Raw genomic sequence first — 22,944 nt, 5'->3', positions numbered from 1 at the left:
TGGCGCCGAGCCCCGGGGGCGGGGCCGGGCGGGGCGGGACGGCGTGCACAGTGAAGAGGGCGCGCGCGGGGCGGGGGGTGGCGATGGCGGCGGCGGAGGCGGCGGGGCCGCTGATGCAGCGGTACGAGGGGGCGGCGCGGGGCCGCGGCGTGGCGGCGGCCGGCTGGCGCGTCTGCCTGGCGCACCGCTTCGAGGAGCCGCGGCAGCCCTACGGCGCCGCCGACGTGCCGCTCCGCGACGTCCTGCGGCACGTCGGCCTCGCCTTGCGGTACGCGGGGTGATGGGGGCGGGGGGGAACGGCGGCCGGGAGCATCCCGGGAGGGGGGAGACGCGGGGGTTGTCCTGGGCGCGGAGGCGGGGGAGCACCGCGCCGCACGCCAGGCCGTCGGCGCTGCAGGCGGCTGGGCGCGGGGGAGCACCGACGGTGTCCCCTCCCCGTGCGCGGAGGGCAGAGTACGGCGGGTCACGGAAGGCCGCGGGCCGTAGGGCGCCGCTGCCCGCTCCGAGCCGCCGGCTGCTGGCGGCCTGTCTGGCGCCAGCACTGGGAGCGCAGGTGCGGACTGGGCGAAACTGGCTTAGGGGTAGTACCCGCCGCTGGGGTTCCCCAAAGCTGAGCCGGAGCCGGGAGGGCTTGGGCCGCCGCTGCTGGGGGGAGCGGGGGACCCCCGCCCGCCCCCGAGGCTGGCTGCCGGTGCCCGGTGCCGCCGCATCCTCCCCGGCTGGCGCCGGGCGCTCGGGCCCCGCGTAAGGCGGCGTCGGCAGGCGCGGGTGAAACCGGGAGTTAACCGGGAGCATTTCGCAGTGCCACAGCGGGTTTGGGAATGGGGACTTCTGACTTTGCCTTGGGGTGAGCTGCAAGTAGCAGGAGAAACGCGTGTGGGAAGCAACGCTGTTATTTCAGCCTTCAACACTGTGCCCGGGTGGTGTTTGCGTACCCGTCAGGCTGAACGCTTGAACCAGTGGCAGTGTGATTTGGGTCCCTCTGCTTGCTTTGTATCTCCTGCCTCCATTTTCTGAGCTTTTTTCCTGCTCTGTGTGCTTGGAGGTTGCTGCTTGCAGGGCTGGTTCCGGCAAAGCCTGATGAAGAGGGTAGATAGCTGACAGCTTCGGGGTGTGCGGCATGCTGGTCTGACCTGAGACATCCCGGTGTGAGCCTGGGCATCAGGGAGGGGAGCGTGTGGGTTCTGCACGCCCCAGATAAAAGCTGCTGGAAAAGCTGCCGTAGCAGGTTGGGGATAAGCTGAGTGTGTGGGAAAGGGTGAAATTCTGGTGGGGTGAGTGGGGAGGAGAGGTGATGGCCTCTGTGCCAGCCTGGGGAGTCTGGGGTCTCAAAATGGAAGTGGTTTGTGTCAGCCATAGAAAAAGGTTTTAAGGTTAAAATGCAGGTAGCTAAAAGCCAAACCACTGCCTCTTCCCCTGTACAAATTTAGGAGGTAATTTAGCTGTCATCTCAAAATACTCGTGCAGGGCAAAGCTTTCTTGCAGGAAGACTCCAGCCTAGAAAGCTGAGTGGAGTAAGTGCCAGGATGGTGAGAAGTACCTGCATGAGTCTGAATTAAAACCTGAGGGCAGTGGTGTTGGCTGATGAAGTGCAGCTAATGCAGGGATGTGAGGATGTGTGAAGGCTGTATGCTCCTGGCATTGGTGGGCACCCATACGTCTGCCCGGCAGAGGCAGCTAGCTGATGGAAATCTGGGTGCTGGTGCTGCAAGAGGAGCCTGTGGGCTCAGTCCTGCAGCATGGCATGTGGATCTGAACCTCTGCAGCTCTGTAGGTTGCCATGCCCTCTCCCAAGTGACCCATGATGAGCAGCACCCCACTCTTGGGAGCACCCATGCCAGGGATGCTCTCAGAACTAGGTATGGCTTAGTGCATCAAGAGCAAGTCACCTGCAGGTGCTTGTACCTCCTGAGGTGGCTGGGAGGACCTTGGGATTGCTGTATGTCCTCAGCTGAGGAAGCTTAGGACCTGCAGAGAGGAGCCACCATGTCCTGTGTTGACATGGTGGTGTGTTGAGTTAAACCTCTGGCGGATTGGTGTCCTCTCCTGCAGCCCTGCTGCAAGTGGTGTGGCTGGGCATTTTAATAGCCCTGGGGTTGGATTTCTGTTAATTGGGGCTCTTTGGGTAACTCCTTCATGGCAACACCCACAGCTGCACATCTGGAAAGAAAAGGTCATCCAGATGTTTGGGCTGCAGCAGATGCTGGGGCAGGAGGAGGTGCAGGCAGGTTTCCGCAGAGGTGGCTTGTGTGCCCTGGGAGAGGGTCATGGCATGGATCTGAATAGCAGGGTAATGTCTGGACAGGTTTTAATCCTACTGCCAGTTTGAAGGGAAAAATACGCCCTCAGGGCCTGGCAGGGCTTTTGGTGCTGCAGAATATGAAGACTTTCTCCTGATTTTTCTGCAGCCCTGGCAGAGCTGTTAGTAGCCAGCAATTAGGCATCGACGACCTTCTCTTGGCTTGAGTGATTTTTGGGAGAAGCTGGCAGGGGAGGGGTTTGCTCTTGAGATGGCAGAACAGCTCAGGCAGTGGCTGGCTGTAAATCCCAAACCTTTCCTGCTGTGTGCTCCTGGAAAAACTGCTTTTTGAAATCCCTCCATTACCTCCTTTCCAAGGAGCTGGGATGCCCCGCTGTGCTGTGCTGTGGCTGCTCCACCTGGGCACCTTATTTCCCATCAGCAGAAACCTGCTGGGGAAGCAGCTGGGTTGGTTCCCTGATGCTGGGTTAAAATAAAATAATTTCCTTGAGAGTGTGCACACTGCCAAAACCTCACCTCAGCAGCATAAAGCCAGGGCTGTCTCAGCTGGGAGAAGAGCAGTTGCAGCAGATGTAGCTCAGAGATAACACAGCAAGCTGTGATTTGGGAATTCAGGGTAGTTGTGCAGGACAGGCTGGTTCTTGTGGTGCCCCGGACGTCTGCAGGCAAAATGTCATTAAACAGTCAGATGTCAAGGTGCGTATGTAGGAGTGGAGAGTGAGCTGCTTTCAGGTCCTGTGAGACTGCAACCCAGAAAATATCGCCCTGAGAGGGATTTGAGAACCTTAGATGTTGGTGAATAAAAATGAATGTCCATTGACCATGCAGCCAAAAAGGCAAGTGTGCATTGTCCTTGTTGGGAAGGAGTGTGTAGGAGCAGGGGGTGTTGTGGAAGAGCCTCTCCCTCTTGCTTCTGGGCGTACATGTCCCAGGGGGTTCGTGTTTACCTGTGGTGGCCCATCTCCTGGACTCTCCATCCTCTGAGCCATTGGAGTGGGACAGGCTGTGTGCTCCCAGCAGGGTGGCTTTCTCCTCTTGGCAGTATGGCATTGGTGGCTGCAGGTGGCTGAGGGACATTGCACACCATGGGGGCTCCAGTGCCCCTGTCACCCACCTGGCACCTGGGGCTGTGGAGCCACCGTTTGGGTCTTGCCTGTTTGTTCGCTGGGGGAAGTTCAGCAGCTTCTTCTGGTTTGGTGACTGGTTTCCATAAGCTAATTGTCTCTGTATGGAAAATTTAACTTGGGGCTGTTCATTAGCAAAAACCAGTCCTTTACAAGCGCTGACTCTGAGCCCAGCCCTGCACCTCTTGCCTGGAGTGGTGCTGGCACACCCGGCTGCAGGTGTGCCCCTGTTTGGGCGTCTCTATTACTGGGCCTTTGGGTGAGAAATTATCTGATAGGCACTGCCTGGCTGTGCAGCTGGTGTGCAAAGGTGAGTCCTCAGGATCCTGCCAGCTGCAGACAGCAGGTGTCACCTCCTCCTCCAGGGCAAGGCTGCCCTGTGCCATCTGCCCCTGGGGATGTGGCACTGGGATGTAGCAAGCTTGTGTGTGCAAGTGGTGACACGGGGGTGGAAGAGCAAGGCTCGTGTCCCTGGAGCAGCATATGGCTTCTCTGGGCTTGTGCCTCCCCTCTGAGACCTTCCTTAGCAGGTCATGCCCTACCAGGCATGGAGGTAGTGGTGGCAGCGATGGTCCCTGTGTGCATTCCCACTTCACGGGTGACTGGGAAAGCCTCCTGCTCCTACATGAGCTGGGAGCCCTGCTCTCAGGCATCGGAGCACTGTGTTTTCACGCTGTACCCTTGCAGGCAGCCCTGAGCAGCCTGAGTTCTGCCTGCTTGTGTCCCCTGGCTGAGACGTGCTGCAGATAGATGGCAGGGGCTGCCACCCCACGCGCCCTGGGGCACAGGTTGCCATAGTACATCTCTACAAGAGGGGCAGCTGCAACGGGTGGTGGTTACGTCCTGCCCAGTGACAGTGACGCCTGCTCCTGTCTTTCATACCTCTCTTTCCTTTGCAGATACTTCAGGTGGTGGTACAAGAAGACACGCATAGAGAAGAAATCTGCCTTTATTGACCTCTTGTGTGCTGTTCCTCTGCAGCAGATCTATGGTCAGCCTCCAGTTTGGGCACTGGGGTGGTGCAATGCCCAGTGTGCTGTGTGGGTGGGGATTCACGTGGGGCCATCATGATGCTGGGGGGTGGCTAGGTCAAGGAGCTTCTGCTGTGCGGGCAGTGCAGAGGGGCCCCTGGAGCTGTGTGGAGGGTCACTGAGCCAGATCCTATGATGTGGGGGAACAGGGGTGCTAATTTCTGGTGTCTTTGCCAGGGTGCCCGCTGGGCGGGATCGGGGGAGGCACCATCACCCGTGGCTGGCGGGGCGACTTCTGCCGCTGGCAGCTGAACCCTGGCATTTATCACTATGAAACGGTCATCGCCAACCAGGTAAGTGCCATAGGGTCTGCAAGGGGTGCGAGCAGCCTGGGTGGTTGAGTCATCTGCTCTTGGGCTTATCTCATCCCCTCCATGTGCTTCTCTCTTACCTAGTTCACGGTGTGCTTGCGTTGCAAAGGGCAGACGGTTTACCAGCAGGTCTTGTCTGTGGAGAGACCCAGCACCCTGCAGGGCTGGAACTGGGGCTACTGTGGCCGCTATGCCTTCTACCATGCCCTCTACCCCCGTGCGTGGATGGTCTATGAGCTTCCGGGGCAGAATGTGGTGCTTACTTGCCGCCAGGTCTCTCCTGTCATCCCCCACGACTATAAGGTGAGAAGGTGATGGCTCCATGCTGGTTGCAGCCTGTCCCATGGGAGCACCGGGCTGTACTGTGCTCTGCCAGCACAGCTGACGTGGAGCAGGTTGGCAGGGATATGGCAGAGCTGCCTGCATGGGAAGGGGGGAAGGATTGGCACAGCAGAGACCGGAATGTACTGTGTGATGCTTGGTGTGCCCTGTTCTGGCAGCAGAGGCTTGGAGCTGGTGAGTTTTTGATCCCTGAGCATTTCCTGTGGCATCCAGGGAGGCTGCAGTAGAGGAGTTCCTTGTCCCTCTTGTCAGCATTGCCTGAAGACAACCAGGCTTGCCACCTTGTTCTTTTCCCAGCTTGGTCTCTTGTTGTAAGACCCTGTCCCTAGTGCCAGCTGCCAGGTGTGGAGCAGCAGGACCCTGGAAGGCTTTGCCCCTCCTGCAGCAGTTGGTGCTGGAAGGATTATCTCTTTGGTGGGTTATTTTGTGGGTGGTTTTTTTTTCCTTCTTGTGCTTCTCTCTGGCAGCTGCTCTTTTCCCCTCTGACCTTTGCTTTGACTCTTTGTACTGGTTGTTCCCTGCCTTTGGTTTTGTCCCATGGCCACCTGAGCTCCTGTCCACCCGGAACAGCAGGTCCAGAGCTGTCGCCTTGCTGCCCAGAGGATCCAGTGGTAGCATTTTGGGAAACGCTCAGCCTGTACTTGTGGGTTGGTTTGTCAGCTGGGTGTTCCTGAGAGCGTTTTAGCTGGCTTTTGCCTGCCATCTCCAAAGGAAGAGCTGCTTACTAGCTGGGCTTTCCCAGCATTTCCCCCTGTCTCTGCTTAGTGATGCTCCCAGGCAAGAGGAACCTCCACAGCAATGCGGAAACTCGCAGCAGGGGATGCCTCACTGCTCCCACATGCTGCCTCTGCTCACTCCCAGCCCTGGGCAAGGGCGGCAGGCTGTGCTGCTGACATGCCTGACCTTCTGCTTACCCCAGTGAAGCATGTGAGCCTGTATCAGCCTGTTGAGTAGAGGGTGGTGAGACACCCGTCTGAGCCTTAAATGCTGCTTTTCCATCTGTGTCTTGTCCAGTGGGGGGTTTGCTAGCCCAGGGCTTGTGATCTAATTTTGTATTCCCTGCCCCCAAAATTCCTCTGCTCCCACTGCTACTCCCCAGCTTGGCAACGGGCTCTTAGATCAAGTTATTAGTGCACTTACTCCGTTGCATCCTGCCCAGTTGGTCCGCCAGTGGGAGCGGTGATGCTCCAATGGCTAACTGTGGAGCACCAGCCCTATATGCAGTGTTGTCTGTCTCTACCAGGACTCCAGCCTGCCGGTGGGAGTGTTCATCTGGGAGGTGGAGAATGGGAGGAATGAGGATGTGGAAGTCTCCATCATGTTCAGCCTGCAGAATGGCACGGGAACAAAGGAGGACAGGAGCGGAGGGCACTGGAACGAGCCTTTTGCCTTCGAGAAGGAGGGCGAGCGGGTTGCAGGAGTCCTGCTGCACCATTGCACACATGTGAACCCCTTCACCCTCGCCATTTCTGCCAGGGAGAAGGTAAAGGGCTGGCACTGGTGTGGCTCCAGCTGGGGGTGTTGTACAGCCCTGCTGAATGTAGAGGGGCTGCTTCCAGGCAGCTAGTAAAGGATGGGTGTGCAGTGGGTCGGGGTTGACACTGGTCCTCAGCACTTGTCTGACCGCTGGAGCAGGAGCGGTGACATGACTTTTCTGAGGACACCCTCTTTGGGGGTGTTTGTCAGGAGAGAAGTTGTGGGTGAAGCTTGCAGGACAGCAGTAAGTAGGTTTGGAGTTAGCATTGCTGGACAGCATGCAGGGAGTGAGTGTGGGGTCCCAGAGTTGTTGGGAGTGGGGGGAGCAGCTGCATCTGCCCCTCAAAAGTACCAGCCCCTGATGATGCTCTTCCCTTCCTTAGGCTGACACGGGAGTCACCCACCTCACAGCATTTAATCCTGTGGCATCGGGTAGAGAGGTGTGGCAGGACCTCCTGCAGGATGGCAGGCTGGATTCACCTGCCGGTGAGTCGCTCCATCCTCCATGGGATGGGTGGAGGGGGAGCAGGGGGAATGGGTGGCCACACTGATTGTGGAGCACCAGGCATGCCAGCAAGGATGGATTTCCTTTCTTCTGGCCACGTTGGTGCCATTGCAAAAAAACTACCAGTGATGCTGTGGCTTGTTCCCAGCTTTGGGCTGTATCCAGATTTCCTATTGCTTGTCACGCTGTCCTTGTTGTGGTTTTCCAAAAGCTGCTTGCACCACTTTGGGGCTGTTCTTGGCTATGTTAATGGTACATGCCAGTATCTTGTTAGTCTGTGTAGGGCTGCACTCTGAGTTTGAGATTTTTCCTGAGTAGCTAGGGTGATGCCCAGCCATCTTCCCTGAGTTCCCATTGCCAGATCTGCAAGCTGGGACCCATCATGTTTGTTCTAGTGGGCATTTAGCAGTCTTTGGAGTTTGGTGCTGCCATCACTTGCTGTCCTTTATTAATATGTCAGTTCCCTGAAAGTCTGTGGTAATACCTTAGCGCTTCTGCATCATCCTCAGTTGTCTGCTCACTCCCTTGGTAGAAGCCTCGTAGCAGTGTGGCCTCCCAGCCCTTGCTGCTGACCTGTTACTGCAATAAAAGGTGACATCTCTGCCAACTTTTGAACAAGAATGATGCTGACAAACTAGCGGTACTGGCACTGAGTCTTCAAGAATTCACAGCAAGGTCAGGGTTGGAGGGCACCTCTGGAGTTCATCCAGACCAACCCCCTGCTGAAATAGAGCAGACTGCTGAGTTGCATCCAGGCAGGTTTTGATTGTCTCCAGAGCAGGAGATGCCACAACCTCTCTGGGCAGCCTGTTCCAGGGCTCTGTCACCCTCAAGGTGAAGAAGTTCTTCCCCAGATTCAGATGGAGCTTCCTGTGCTGCAGTTTGTGCCCAGTGCCCCTTGTCCTGTCGCTGGGCACCACTGAGAAGAGCCTGGCCCCGTCCTCTGGACATTCACCCTTAAGATACTTGTAGACATTGGTAAGATCCCCTCTCAGCCTTCCCAGGCTAAAGAGGCCCAGCTCCCTCAGCCTTTCCTCACCAGGCAGATGCTCCAGTCCCCTAATGGTCTTTGCAGCCCCCACCGGACCCTCCCCAGCAGTTCCCAGTCCCCCCTGAACTGGGGAGCCCAGCACTGGGCACAGCACTGCAGGTGGGACCTCACCAGGGCAGAGCAGAGGGGGAGGATCCCCCCTCGACCTGCTGGCCCTGCTCCTCCTCATGCCCCCCAGGGTCCCACTGGCCTGCTTGGCCACCGGGGCACACAGCTGGCCCACGGGCAACTGGCTGCCCACCGGGGCACACAGCTGGCCCATGGGCAACTGGCTGCCCAGCAGCACTCCCAGGTCCTTCTCCGCAGAGCTGCCCCCCAGCAGGTCACCCCAGCCTGTGCTGGTGCCTGGGGCTGTCCCTCCCCAGGGGCAGGACCCTACACGTGCCCCTGTTGAACTTCATGAGGTTCCTCTGCCTGACTCTCCAGCCTGTCCAGGTCTTGCTGAATGGCAGTGCAGCCTCCTGGTGTGTCAGCGACATTTCTTGAAGCTTAAATTATGCAAAGTGTTTACAGAAATATTTCCGGAAAACTGAGTTTCCTGCCTAGATGTGCTCAGCTCTCCAGGCTATTGGGATGTGGTTTTCCTTCATACATGCAAGGCATTATCATAGTCAGGATCTGTACTTCTGTTGAAGTTGTTGCTTTAATGAGTTTACCTGATGCACATGTCAGAACCAGCATATAATTATCCAGCTGCCTCAGGGCTTTTCTTAAATCCGGGCACAGTTCAAGCACCCTGCAGAAAGCTGGAAACGATGACTGTCACTAGAAAGTCACAGTGTCTCTGCGTACATTGCAGATACAAAGTCATGGGATGTTCTGTCCCTCCCACACATGCCTCGTGGCTTTTCCTGCCAGATTTGTTCCTCTGCTTTGATGGCTTGCTTTTTTAACCCCTCCGCCCATTACAGGTATTTTTTCCTGCTTGCAAAAAGCGGTTAACTCACGTGTGGTAATGTCTTCCCTTCAAACCCTGGGGCTGTGCCCTCCAGGTTGCAAAGGGGCTGGTGCATGCCTTGTCTCACCCCCCTCAGGGTGTGTGAGAGCATCAGTTACCCTCCCACAGGGCTTCCTTGGTCACTTGTGATTTTTATTTCTTTTTTTTTTTCCCTCCTGGCAGGTAAAAGTAGCGTGACAGAGAAGGGGGAGGTGACAGCAGCAGCAGTGTGTGCCAGCTGCAGGGTGCCTGCCCAGGGGCACAGGACTCTGGAGCTGGCCCTGGCTTGGGACATGCCCTGTGTTCACTTTGGCTCCAGGGAGAAGCTGCATCTCAGGTGGGTGGGTTGTCTCCAGTGGGGCTTGGCTCGTGCCCAAAGCCCCCTTCTCCCTGCATCCAGGCTTGAGTACTGTCTGGGGAGCCTTGTGCCACCTGCTCCCTGCAGCCATAGCCCTGCTAGCTCAGAGGGGACCCTCTCCCCAGTGCCTGCTCCTCAGTGCCCCTCTACTAGCAGTCGTATTACTCCGGTGTTCAGTATAGTCCAGCCCCTCTCCCAAGACTGGGTGGGCTTCCCAGCCTGGGCTCACAGCATACTCACCAAACCCCCGCTTGGCAGGCGGTACACCCGTTTCTTTGGCAGCAGAGGTGATGCTGCTCCTGCCCTGTCGCATCATGCCCTGACACACTATGAGGAGTGGGAGAGGAAGATCGAGGCATGGCAGAAGCCCATCCTGGAGAACAGGTAGGGTAGATGAGAGCACCTTCCTGATGGCCTCGTTGGGCTGACCAGAGCAGGAGCATTACTGCCTCAGCCACTGTGGTTGAGTTTCCCTCTTGCCCACAGCCAGCTGCCTTCCTGGTACAAGTCAGCACTCTTCAATGAGCTGTACTTCATGACGGACGGGGGGACCATCTGGGTGGAGCTGCCCCCAGACTGCTGTGCCAAGGACCTGCAGGGGCCGGCGGGGGCTGGCCTCTCCCACCTGCTCCCTGTCCTGCGGGAGTATGGAAGGTTTGCTTATTTGGAAGGTAACTTGCAGGGACGTGATGGATGGTCCCAACTCACCCCCTCCCTGTTGTTGTCATGAGGTGTTTCTATCCTGCCTTTGGGGTGCTTTTCACACCCTGAGTAGGGAGCAGCACTGTTCCCAGCAAAACCCCTTGCAGGACCAAGCCCTGTAGGACATGGCATGAGGTCTTCTCCAGACCCCTGGGTGCTATATGTAGGGAGTAAAACCCGCTTTTAACGGGAGCCCCTGCCTGTGCTGTGAAAGAGCCCACCCTCCTGGGCCATGTGGGAGAGAGGACCTGCCCCTCCTTTCCCTTCCCTTTAGCAGGTCTCCCATCCCTCACTGTCTCCCTGGTCCTTCCAGGCCAGGAGTACCGGATGTACAACACCTATGATGTCCACTTCTACGCCTCCTTTGCTCTTGTCATGCTGTGGCCCAAGCTGCAGATCAGCCTGCAGTATGACATTGGTGAGTGACCCACGAGATTCTGCCTTGATGCCTGCTGATGTCTTCAGCTAGGAAAGAGACGGGATTTGGGAACAGCGTCTGCCACAGAAATCTGTGCTGTAGAGCCAGCATCCCCCTCTAGCCCCTCTGCTGGGCCCAGGATTTCCAAATGCCCAATCTTGCTGCCAGTCACCATCTCTCTACCCAGTACTGGGGTGCCTTCTTGCCACACTGGGGGTGCTGGCTCTGCCTGCCTTGAGCAAGTCCCTGGTCTTACCAGTTCTCTCTGCCCCTTGCACAGGAGAAGCATGGAGCTGTTTGCAGACCCTAATGCTTTGGGGTGGGCTTGGAGGCTCCTCGGTGGTGGCCCTTTGCTGGGCTGCTGGAGGGCTAAGCCCACGAGGGTTCCAGCCTGGCCCTGGGTGTTGCCACTACCTTGAACAAGGGGGTGGTGACAGCTGCGTGTCCCCTGCTGAGGGGAGGCTGGGAGCAGCCTCCTGTCCTCTCAGCCCTTTGCAGAGGACTATGGTCTTGCAGCCAGAGTCCCGAAGGGCAGCCAGGTGTGCTGGTGCTGGTGGCCCTGCCTGTGGTTGTTCTTGGAGCTTGCTACTGCAGTGCCTGCGGCCTTTCTAATGTCTCTTGCTCTGTGTTCTCTCCAGCTGTCACAGTGGTGAATGAGGACATCCAGCCCCGGCAGTACTTGATGTGTGGTCAGACAGCCCAGGTGAAGCTGAAAAATGTGGTGCCGCATGACATTGGGGACCCAGGTGAGGGGTCTGGCTGGGTCTTCTCAGGGGCAGAGGAGGTGCAGGGCTGCTCATGCAACTTTCTGAGGGTAGTTACTTCCCAGGCTGTGGGAAAGAGGTATGGAGCATGGAATGCACTGTTTTCTTAGCTGGGAATAGCAGTCTTCGATGGTTTGGGGTGGTAATGAAGACCATGCTGCATGGAAGCTGTACAGTGGAGATGGAGGGAAGCTCAGCAGTGCTGGGAAGGCTGCTCTGGATAGACGTGGCACAGGGTGCAATGTATTACTTTAGTGCTGTTTTGATCACAGCACCCTTGGGACCTTGCTTCTGGGTAGGAGAGGGGACATTTTTTGCTTGCTGCCCTGCTGTATCCATGCTGTTCTTGCTTAGGTGATGAGCCGTGGCAGCGTGTCAATGCCTATCTGATGCATGACACTGCCAACTGGAAGGACCTCAACCTGAAGTTTGTGCTGCAGGTGTACCGTGACTACTACCTGACACATGACTCCTTGTACTTGCAGGACATGTGGCCAGTCTGCCAGGTAGGTACTAGGAGGGGATCAGACCATGGGGCATCCCTCTTCCCCACTTCCTTTGAGAGCTGTGCAACATCCCAAGAGGATGGATGCTCCTGAGCAGTGTGAGGGACTGCCAGGATGCAGGGGCTGTGTGACCATGTCCTGCCTCTCCAGGCTGTGATGGAGTCAGAGCTGAAGTTTGACACAGATAATGATGGGCTCATCGAAAACGGTGGCTTTGCTGACCAGACATATGACGCTTGGGTGGTAAATGGAGCCAGGTGAGCAAGGGAGGCAGGTGGGGGTTGAAGATGGGGGACATGGGGTGGGGAGGAGGCTCAGAGCTGGAACTCTGATCCCTGTCTGTTGTGGGAGCTCTGTGCAACCTGTGAGGTGTCCTGCATTGCTGATGCTTCTCTCCTTTGGTTCCTGCAGCGCCTACTGCGGTGGGCTGTGGCTGGCAGCTGTCTGCATGATGTGCAAGATGGCAAAGGTGCTTGGGGATGCTGAGATCCAGCAGAAATACACAGACATCCTGTCCAAGGGCAAGGAAGCATTTGAGAGGATGCTCTGGAATGGTGAGTGCTCCCTAGTGGGGAACCACACTCAGCTAGCTGTGTGTCCCTTGGGAAGGGGATGGCTCCTCCTAGGGCCACCCAAGCTTTGTAGGAGATGGGGGAAGGAGGGGAGATGCTATAACTGCAAGTGGAGGGGAAAGAGCAGGTACCAGGGAGGGAACAGAAAGGGTGTAATGATCTGGGAAAGGAAGGAGAATGAAGTCTTCTGAAAAGAGCTGATGTGCCTCTGCCTCGTGGGAAGGACTGTAGGAACAGCACACATGAGCCAGGGTCCTAAACTATCAATTTTAAACTTGTTTCCTGCCTTTTGCAGGGAAATACTACAACTATGACAGCAGTGGGAGTGACACTTCCAGCAGCATCATGTCAGACCAGTGTGCTGGGCAGTGGTTTCTTGGTGCTTGTGGCCTGGACCAAGGGGAGTTTGAGGTAAGAGAAGGGGTATCCTGATGCGGGTGGGGGTGAGACAGGACCTGCAGCAGGAGGACAGCAGAAGCAGGGCTGGTACATGGTGTAGGTTATACACTGGGGGCTGGTGTGGGGAGCTCCAGCCTGCTCCCCCACAGTGGTGCATGCTTGGATGGAGGCTGTTTGGCTGCATATCAGTGCAACCTGCCTTAAACCAAAATTTCATGGAGAAGCCATGCAGCAGGGGTGTGTAATTGCAGTCAACTCTGGCACGCTTGGAGGAAGATCCCACTGGAAACAAACTGGGGTTTGTTCTCTGCAAGATGCTACTTGTTTAAAAATGGGAGAAGAAGGTGTATAAAACTTTCCACGTGTTATTTGCTGCCCAGTTTAAAGTCCTAAATGAATACCTGAAGGAACTGAGGCTCATTTGGGGCCCTAAAGTCTCTTGCTCCTCATATGCAAGAGAAGAATTGGCTGAAGACTCCTCTTGTCTGATGGGATGTTAGGAGCAGCTGCTGGTGGTGCAATACCTGGAACAGGGCTGGGAAGCAAAGAGCCGTGTGGACAGTTGTGAGACCAAAGATCTCTGTGATGGTGATGAACAGGCAAACGCTTTGGCTGACTGAAGGAAGGAATGAATTTTGTCTGTGTGAGGGTGATGGACCATTTTACTGTCTGTTGGTATCAGAGGGGAGTTTCAAGTGACCTGAAGGGAGCAGTTTGTGCTGTATGCTGTGGGATTTAATGAGAAACGGGTGCCCGGTCATGCCCTCCTGTATTTATCCCAGTGTGGGTTGCTAGAGCTTGGGGTTTGGGGCTCAGGGACCGGGACTTGGGCAGGATCTGGCCCAGACCTCATGCTGTAACACCCTGATATCCCTTCTGGCGGAGGGGGGGGAAACGGTCTGGTGAGCTTTGAGCTCCCCCTGAAAGTGGGACTGGTGAACTTCTTTCTTCTGTTACTATGACCATCAAGGTTTTTTTGGTGGTGTGTGTCCATACCCGCTGCCCCTATGCCCCCCACCCCCGTGTATTTTGGTCCCTTGCCTGGCTGGCAGCCCTCCTGTTTGTAACCTCATTAATGCACTCTTGCTGCATGCACAGGTCAGTAATGAAATACAAAGTAGGAGAAGCCTGTGACTCCAGTCCTGAAGAAACTGCCCTGAAACCTGCCAGAGATGACTGCTTCACACTACCCCTCTGCTGACTCCTGCTTCCTAACAGCCCGTGGGCTTATCTCCAGAGCCACACCAGGAAACATGAGTGTGTCAGATGCTTGGCTTCAGTGTAGATTAAAGGAATCTGCCTTTCCTTTGAGTCTGTCGGAGCTGTCTGGTTGGACTGCCCAGGTTCCCTTGACAAGCTCCTGCCTGGTGTCATCACACCTTCTGCTTCCCCTGGCTCTGATGGCACCAGACTGGCAAGAAAGGTCTGGCGTGTCCCTGGTCTGTGCTGATGAGCTGGGAGCCATCTGGCTCTTCTCTTTCTTGCAAGTAGGTGTCGTCGTTGCTCCATGGCATTGCTCCTGATCGTGGTCACTCTGCAAAGTTCTTGTTATGACTTACTTGCTGTTAGGTGGTGGGCTGGAGAGGAGCCAGCCCTCCACTTGCAACATCACTGAGTCCTGAGCTTTGCTTTTCTTTCCAAGGCAGTAACTTCTGCTGCACTGACACTTCCTAGTTCTATTGCCAATAATGAAAGTGACACAAAAGCTTTATTTACTTTCACCTGTGCCCAGAGGCTTTTCATCTTAATGCAGTCCTCACTGCATTGCTGCTCCACTGCTTTTTGTTTGGCTGGCAGGTGTTTTCGTGCTCAGGTGGGGTTGGTTCATTTTGGTTATGTTTTGTTTGTGAGTTTTGGGTGGGTTTTTTTTTCTTTTTCAGCAAGAGCTTATTCAGCATGATACTTCAGTCTGTTCTTGTAACTGTTTTGAGTTCTTTGTCTTGAGTTTGTTTTGGTCTTACGCTCTTGTTTTTGAGCTCTTAGCTGTGGTTTGTTGAACAATCTCTTCCCTTATTGGAAGGGGAAGGTGTCTAATTCCTCCCTGTAATCTCCTGAAATGTTTATGCATTGGGCACTATTGGTTTTGCGTAAGTTTTTAGCTTTCATTTGGGGTAAAAGTTTCAAATCTCGCCTACCAGACACAGATAACCATCAAGCACCCTGCACACATCTCAGTTTGACCTCTTCATCCCTGCGCTGCCCCTTGTCTCACCTCAAGCTCCCCTTGGTCCGGCCACAAACTCTTGGATTACTGCCAGATTACAAAATTGGAAGGATTAAAGTCCTTTTGAAATCACTTAAAACTAAGCCCTGTTTCTGTTTTTCCCCTGAGCTGAATTCCCCACCTCCCTGCCCCCTACCAAGATTCCCAGAAGCTACCCAAACAAACCAACCAGTATCCACAACATTCATTTTGCAACTGCAATATGCATTCTGATGTCATCAGACTGGCTTTGCCATAATCTTTCCCTTTGGCAGGAAGATACCTCCAGTGTCACTGATCCCAGAGCATCTTTTGGCCATCTCTGGCCAGTGTCCCATCTCTTGAAGGCATTGCAGTGCCCCTTGTAGCTGGTGCAGATGGGCTGAGGGAAAAGTATAGTGGTCTTGGCATGAGAAAGTCTGGGCCTCAAAACGAGCTATTGGCCTCGCCAGGAGGAAGGTGAAATGCAGTTCATCATGTCTTCTGTTGAGCAACTGCCTTTTTTTTTTTTTTTTTTTTTTTTTTTCTTCAGTCTTTGTGGGAAAGAAGTGCTTTTACTTCCTCCTGTTTTTTTCCAAGGTGGCTATTTACCCATCAAGCAGCATTGACCTCTTTCTCATGGAAAGCTTAACTCTGCTTGCTGGGCACCCAGCCTGAGGGGTCTGCATGAGCACTGAGCCCAAAACCTCCTTCCTCTTACTCTCTCCATGCAGGTCTTCCCCAGGAGTCATGTCATCAGTGCACTGAAGACCATCTTTGAGAAGAATGTCATGAGCTTTGCTGGTGGCACCATGGGAGCAGTGAATGGCATGAGACCTGACGGGGTGCCTGACACCTCTAGCGTGCAGTCTGACGAGGTGTGGATTGGTGTGGTCTACGCCTTGGCTGCCACCATGATCCAGGAGGTGAGTGGTGATGCTATGCCCCTTGGCACATGCCATCTCCTTGTGCTCCGTGGACATGTTGAAGGTCATCTTCCATCTGCTGCAGGGGCTGGTGGAGGAAGGCTTTCGTACAGCAGAGGGCTGTTACCGGACAGTTTGGGAGCGGCTGGGGATGGCTTTCCAGACACCAGAGGCCTATCGGGAGAAGAAAGTCTACCGCTCGCTGGCTTACATGCGACCGCTTAGCATCTGGAGCATGCAGCTGGCCCTGGAGCGCAGAGCTGGCTGGGCACCAGCACCTGTGCAGCGCCCCCAGGTCCCCATCCACCCTTGAGCCTGGTGCCACTGAGCAGGGCAGCAGGTGCACTGGGGGGCTGGGGGGGCCTCAGCTTCTGGACAGGAACACCTCTCTCCCCCTCTTTGATAATACTCGCATTGCTGTTTTCCTTCCCTACCTCCACTACATGCCCTTCACCTCAGGGGGCTTCCAGCCACTGATACTGAGCACGAGGCAGGACCAGTGGTGCAGGTGATGTCTCCTCGGAGAGGAGAGGGGTGGGATAAGGAGGTGCTGCTGGAGCCTGTGCCTCCCCCTCCCCATTGCTCAGGACTCCAACCACCTGCAGGCCCCCCAGCCATCCTCAACCAGAGCTGGTCCCTTACCCACAAGCACAGGAGACCTCTCCTGCAGTCAGTGGGCTGGATAAAGTGGGAGCTGGCCTGTAGGGCAAAAAAACGTGTGGATGTATGTGTGTTTGAGGATACTGGACTGGTGCACGCAGGCACGTGGATGCTGTAGTAGTCCCTCCATTTTTGCAACACTGCAAATACAGACTGGCTCTGCCCCAAGGCAGCAGCCCCAGCAGAGCCTGTGGCAGATACAATCGTCCAGGGAGCCCTGGCTCCCCAGCCAGTGACAATCGGAGCGCAAGCAGCAGGTCCTGGTCTGGTACCGTGGCACCCCTCCCTGCTGGTGCCAGGGGTGGGCAGTGGAGTGTGTTTCAGAAGACAAATCATTTGAAGTTCTAAATAAATTTGTGCAGCTGTCTGTCCTTCTTGTGTGTTTTCTCCGCCATGGGGACAAGCTGGAGCAGGGAGCCCTTGTTACTTCCCATATTCCTCCTGAGCTGGGCATGCAGGGAAGGTTAAGCCCTAATTACAGGCTTGTTCTCATGGGGGTCTTGCTAACTGGAGCAAGATGTTGCTTCACCTACCCTAGATATGATGGCAGATGAGACATAGCCCTTGCTGTCCCCTGCTGCCAGTGAGGCAGGGGAAGGCAAGGAGCCTAGCATTCCTCCTGAAAGGGCCTCTGTGGCTGGCTCTCGGCCAGATAGTGTCCCCGACTGCCTGGGGCTGCATGCCTCGCTTCCTTTTCCACCTTTCTCTGCCAGCACAGCAGTCAAAGGCTGCACCTGCCTAGTTTGAGGGTGGGAGCGGGCCATGCCCCCAGAATTGTCTCTACCTGATTTAGAGCTTTTTGCTCTAAAACCCTACCCTAATCCCGAAGTGCTGTCAGGGCTGGGTGGGAAGTAGCCTGTTTTCCCTGCTGTGACCATGTTCCACTCCCCCTGCCCTAGCCCTTGGCTGTCGTGGGAGCTGGCAAAGGCAGGGCATGGCTGTGGTGGCCTGGTGCTGCCAGGAGTTGATTAATGGCCTTTTCTTTGCTCCCTGGGAGAGCATTCCTGCATCCGCCTGGCAGAAGAATCATGTTACCTGGGAAGGGCAGGTTGTCCCGGATGCAGCCCCCCTGGACCAGCCGGTGGTGTCCTCCCATGGCAGAGCCCACAGCCATGGAAGGGGGACCAAGATGCTCTCCCTTAAGATCACGGTGGGGAGGCTGGAGGGGGATGGGGCTGCCAGGGCACCAGTGCGGCTCACCTGGGCTGCCTGCCTCCATTTGTCTTGTGTTCTCAGCCACCAGGGATGGTGACTTCTGAATCCAGCTGGCAAGGGACAAAAGCAGGTGGTGAAGCCAGCACAGCTTCTGAACAGGATATAGGTTTTATTGCTGTGACTCCTCCGCATCACTTCTTAACCCCAGGCAACAGGCTGCCTGCAGACTTTCAAAGGTTGGGGTGCTCTGTCTGTATCAAGGGGATATTCCTGCTCTTTTCTTTTGACTGTATCACCTCACTAACTCCTGTATCTAATAGGCTCTGCTTTCAGAACTTCTGTGTGGGAGTATGGCTGCAGGCTGGGAAGACAGGCCATGGTTAGAGATATGCTTTTCTCTAACATTTGCCTGTACTACTGTTTTTCTAGGGCTGACTCAATCCCAGTGTAAGCAGCAAGTTTTATTATTCAGTAACCCTTTCTTCTTATTCATTAACAGACATACGTGAATTTCAACCGTAGCCCTGCTGACTTTGAACTTCTTCAGCACTTTCTGCTTTGGACTTCTTCCCTGCCTGCCCATTTGCCCTTGCCCACTCCCTGCTGCGCTAGGGCTCAAGAACAGCATTGCAAGATTTAGCCATGGTAATGATTGCCAGCCCTGAGCCACTTCACTCATTGCCCTTTGGAGGATGCAAACCCCACAGAGATACCTCAGCTCCAGACAGCACCAATATTTTTTTGTGATGCTAAAATAAGCCTATGGCTGTAAATATGTTGTGGGCTGCGATCAGCAGCAGTGCCAGCATGGAGACCTTGTGTTGCCCATCCCTATGGCCACGGAGTCCGTGCAGGAGCTCGGCAGACCAAGGGGATGGCAAGGGGATGGTGGCAAGGCAGTGATAGAAAAGGGGTGATGGACAGAGGGTGATGGCAAGGGGGGTGGTGGCTGCCCCTCCTGCCCCCTGCAACCTTCCCAGAAGAACTGTGCTCATTATCACAAACTTCAGCCATGCTCCAGGCAGCACCTGCTTGCTGAAAAAACAGCCAAAAAACCCAGCAGCTCTGTGGGACAACCTACCTTGTCATGCAGTTAATTTATAAAACAGAGGGAAGCAAATACTGGGGCAGAAATTTCCCACAGGCAGCCAGCTCTCTGGCCAGGGAGCTCATGTGGGCAGGGGCGCAAGAGGGCCGTGGGGCTCCTGCAGAGAGGGGAGGGTGGTGTTGAGATGCTGGCAGCAGAAACGCAATGCTCCCCAGCCTGGGTAGTGATGAATTTTACCATGGGAGAGAAAAAGGAGCTCAAATGTGAGATCAAAGGGAAAGCAAAATTTGGGAAGTATTTCTGAGGTGGTACAGAGAGTTGTCTCCTTTTCAAGAAAAGGCGCTTTTGTTGGTGAATAGGCCTCCATCAGCTCTTGCTGTCGTGACTGGGGGAATTAAGACGCACATATTTTAGGTAACTGCCTTGAAAATCATTGAGGAATGGGTGAGAAAGTCCAGTGTGAAATGAGCCACTTCAGCTTCCCCAGCCAGCAACTATAACGTAAGGAGAATTATATAAATATGTACTTAAGAGTTATTTAAGAATCCCTGTGTAAATACAGTTTTTGTCAGCACCAAAATGTAACATCCAAGGTATTTGGAGAATGTTTGGTTTTTCATAAAACAATTTCCTTCCAACAAAAGCCAGTTTGTAAAAACATCAGCAAACCTTCACGCCAGCCCTGTTCACAAGAAGATCAGGTGCTTTGTAGCCTGATCTGTAGCTGCTTCAGAACTGTGGAGGGGGACAAAGCAAAGCTTCGAAGGGAGCCCAGTGGTGGTGGGGTTTGCATGAAGATGCTTCGTGAGGAGAAGCAGGGTGAGGCCATGTCCTGTAGCCGATCCTGGAGTGCATTGGAATTAAGGGTCTTTGGCAACCCTATACACCCTGGGCACAACCATGGATGGCAAATGGGTAACAGAAGGGAAAACAGCTTCTGAGAGGGGTTTTCCCCAGCTGGGCATCTGTCCTGGAAGTCATTGACTTGCAGGAGACAGGGGCTCCCTGTGAGGTGCTATGGAAGTGTGAGCAGGGACTATTTCAGCAGACGCTTCTAGGAATATCTGCCTGCAACCAACCTCTCGTATTGCTGGGAACTGCCAATTCAGAAACACCCAGATTGCACAACACCCTGGCCACGGCTGCCACCCACAGACCTGACTAATAAAAAGGCAAGGGAGCAGGCACATCAGCAGAGACCTGAAAGGACCACATCCCTGGGTACGCCAGCTGTCTGTCTGCTGCAGGGATGCTGCAAGCAACAGCCTTCCTCTTGCTCTTCAGCCTGGCACTGGTGGCTCCCAGTCTGTCTGCAAAAAAGGTAAGTGCAGGGCTGGGATTCACAGGGCAGGGGTGCTGTGGCACCGATACTGAGTCCCCTCTGCTCCAGTGTGTGCTGACTGGACACTGGATCAATGACCTGGGCTCCAACATGACCATCCTGGCCGTGAATGGAAGAGGTGACTTCAGTGGCTCCTACCACACAGCTGTGACAGCCACCACAAATGAGATCCAGGTGTCACCGCTGCAGGGGTCCCAGCACCGCTCAAACCAGAAGAGCCAGCCCACCTTCGGCTTCACCGTCAACTGGAGCTTTTCAGGTTCTCCTTTCTCAGCTTCCCTGTGGTGTCCCCAGATTTCCCCTGCCCTCCCCTGCAGTGTCCTTGATGATCCCCTGCCTTCCCCTGTGGTGTCACTGATGCTCCCCCATCTTTGACCCTGGAGGTCTTTGGCTGGTGTCCCCTCCCAGTCCCAGGGCACACAGGATGCACCAGGAGCTGGAGCCTGCTGCTGTCTGCCCATCTCCATGCGAGACCCCAAGCTCTCTAATCCCTCCTGCCTGCTTTCCCCATCACCACTGTCCCCAGAGGACAAGCACAGCCCAGGTCTACTGTCCCCTGTGCTGGGACAGGCTGCAGGGCCACAGCTTAGTGCTGACCTGCCACCCTGGCCATGCTCCCCTCCACCTCCTGCCTGCTCCCCACAGACTCTGTCACTGTCTTCACGGGCCAGTGCTTTGTGGACAAGGAGGGAAAGGAGACTCTGAAGACCATGTGGCTCCTGCGGTCACGTGTGGACAACATCAATGATGACTGGAAAGCCACCAGGTGGGCCCACTTGCCCCTTGCCCTGCCCAGGTCCCCTGCACTTCCCTGGGGAGGCCAGGGCTCTCCCAGCCCGTGGTGCTCCGTGCTTGGCAGAGCTGCTGCCAGTGTGGGACTGAGGAGGGGGTGCATGGCCTCCCTGGGGGTCCCACCAAGGTGCAAATGTTGGGGGGTGGGGAGAGGGACGGGGCTGGATGGGTATTTGGCACTGGGAAGGTGCGTTTGTCTCGTGCAGGGCTGCATTTCCCACCCTTACATCTCCTCCTTCCCTGTCCCTGCAGGGTCGGCATCAATGTCTTCACCCGCCTGCAGTCCCAGAAGGAGTGAGGGTGGCAGTGTGAGGGGTCCCAGGCCAGTGGCAGCGCCGAGGGATGCTCCCACCCACCCCCACACTCCCACCCACACACTCCCACTTCTCTCAATAAAGCTTTGCTGCAAACGTCCAAACATGTCTCTTGTCGTGTTGTGTCCCCCCCCGGCCCCAGCTGCGCTCCCTCAGGCCCCCCACCTTGCCCAGGAAAACAGGACCCTGCTCAGTCTGGCATGGTGGCCGGTGGCCCGTCTCCCACTGGGGTGACCCTTGGCAAGAGGCCCAGCATGGGCGGCCGCTGCCTGGCTGCAGCCCCCTCTGCTACAAAAGAGGCCGAGCAGGTGCAGGGCAGCAGTGCAGCCGGAGCCGGGGCACTGGGCACAGCCACCGCCGCCCTCGCTGCCACCATGGGGAGCCCCAGCTGCTGCCTCCTGCTCACCCTGGTCCTGCTTAGCTCCTGCGCCGCTGCCACCAGAAAGGTAAGGGCAGCCAGGGGGTGGGTGCAAAACTCCCAGCTTTGCACTGCCCTGCTTTGCCCTACCACAGGAGGGAGAGGTGCTGGCGAAGCCGATGCCCATGCCACTCGTCCCAGCTGCCATACAGAGGGGCCATGCCAGCCTCAGACATACAGGGCATGCATCTCACTGTGTAGGCAAGCTGGAGGGGGGCTGTGGCTTGGCGCTGCCCAAGACACCGACACAAGCCCCCTGTCCCCAGTGCAACCTGCAGGGCCTGTGGAGGAATGAGCTGGGCTCCAACATGACCCTCTCAGCCCTGGATGCGGTCGGGACCTTCTCGGGCTCCTACCACACTGCTGTGGCAGCTACCGACAAGCAGATCCTGGTGTCACCCCTGCAAGGCTCCCAGCAGCACACGAGTGCCAAGGGGCATCCCACCTTCGGCTTTACTGTGCAGTGGCAGTTCGCAGGTACAGCAATACCCGGGGCAGGCAGCCGTCCCCAGCCCATGCTGGGAGTGGGGTGCCCGTGGCCCATCCCCCATACCCTCTGGGGCACCCAGAGAAGCCCTGGCTGCGGCCACAGACCAGCTGCACGCACTCGCCCCTGCCGTGGGATGTGGTGGGGCAGGACCGGCTGGGTGTCTGTCCCTCTGGGACAGGTCGGGGTGCGTCTGTCTGTCTGCCCAAGGGACATGGCAGGGGCGATGCCCATCTGTCTGTCCAGGTGATGTGGAAGCAACCTATCTGGGCAGTGTGGCAGGGAGGGCTGTCGGGCGGGCTGTCTGTCTGTCTCTCTGTCTCTCTGTCTGTCCAGGGCATGTGGTGGAGGGTGGCTGTTTGCCTGTCTGCCTGGATCAGGTGGCCCAGGCCCAGATTCCCCTGCCTGGAGGCGCAGGCTCTGAGCCCCCTTCACTCTGAACCCTACCAGACTCCACCACCGTCTTTGTCGGTCAGTGCTTTGTGGACCGCCGTGGGAAGGAGACACTGGAGACCACATGGCTCCTGCAGGAAGAGGTCCCATCCCGCAAGGATGCCTGGAAAGCCACCAGGTGAGCCCTGCCCCTGCCACAGCACCCTGCAGCCCTCCCTCCCCTCCCGCTGACATGGATTCCTCGCAGGGTCGGCACCTCCATCTTCACCCGCATCAAGTGATGGGAACAGAGACCCGAGCTGCCTGCACCCTGATGTCCCATCTGCATCTCCGAGGCTCTCTCCTGCCCATGTCCCAGGCTGGGCTCCCACCTGTTCCTAGCAGCGTGACTGGGAAACACAGTCTCGCCTTGCCCTGCTTCCTCCCAGTGCCTCCCAGCAGACTGCTGGCAGAGCCCCCCTTCCTAAAGCT

The 22,944-nt window shown here is 56.1% G+C and overlaps 3 protein-coding genes across 3 annotated transcripts; all 3 read left to right on the top strand.

Moving 5' to 3' along the window:
* The first annotated feature begins 83 nt into the window (after positions 1-83).
* GBA2 (glucosylceramidase beta 2) lies at positions 84-16,891 on the top strand. Its single transcript, XM_037373532.1, has 17 exons — positions 84-268; positions 4,284-4,375; positions 4,593-4,708; positions 4,811-5,029; positions 6,312-6,551; positions 6,928-7,030; positions 9,221-9,374; positions 9,654-9,779; positions 9,882-10,066; positions 10,411-10,515; positions 11,154-11,261; positions 11,634-11,785; positions 11,936-12,042; positions 12,197-12,339; positions 12,653-12,768; positions 15,673-15,864; positions 15,950-16,891. The coding sequence occupies exons 1-17, from the start codon at positions 84-86 to the stop codon at positions 16,175-16,177; spliced, it is 2,571 nt and encodes an 856-aa protein (XP_037229429.1). The 3' UTR covers positions 16,178-16,891.
* A 3,016-nt stretch (positions 16,892-19,907) lies between these two features.
* On the top strand, positions 19,908-21,279 carry LOC119141881 (avidin-like). The gene is made up of 4 exons (XM_037374542.1): positions 19,908-20,048; positions 20,118-20,328; positions 20,715-20,835; positions 21,114-21,279. The coding sequence occupies exons 1-4, from the start codon at positions 19,977-19,979 to the stop codon at positions 21,157-21,159; spliced, it is 450 nt and encodes a 149-aa protein (XP_037230439.1). The 5' UTR covers positions 19,908-19,976; the 3' UTR covers positions 21,160-21,279.
* A 230-nt stretch (positions 21,280-21,509) lies between these two features.
* Positions 21,510-22,938, top strand: LOC119141577 (avidin-like). The gene is made up of 4 exons (XM_037374031.1): positions 21,510-21,621; positions 21,860-22,070; positions 22,531-22,651; positions 22,721-22,938. The coding sequence occupies exons 1-4, from the start codon at positions 21,550-21,552 to the stop codon at positions 22,752-22,754; spliced, it is 438 nt and encodes a 145-aa protein (XP_037229928.1). The 5' UTR covers positions 21,510-21,549; the 3' UTR covers positions 22,755-22,938.
* Positions 22,939-22,944: the final 6 nt, after the last annotated feature.

This window comes from Falco rusticolus, chromosome Z, assembly GCF_015220075.1.
Source record: "Falco rusticolus isolate bFalRus1 chromosome Z, bFalRus1.pri, whole genome shotgun sequence".
NCBI lineage: Eukaryota > Metazoa > Chordata > Aves > Falconiformes > Falconidae > Falco > Falco rusticolus.
Note: the sequence above shows the minus strand (reverse complement) of the source record. Positions and strands in the feature narration are given on the sequence as shown.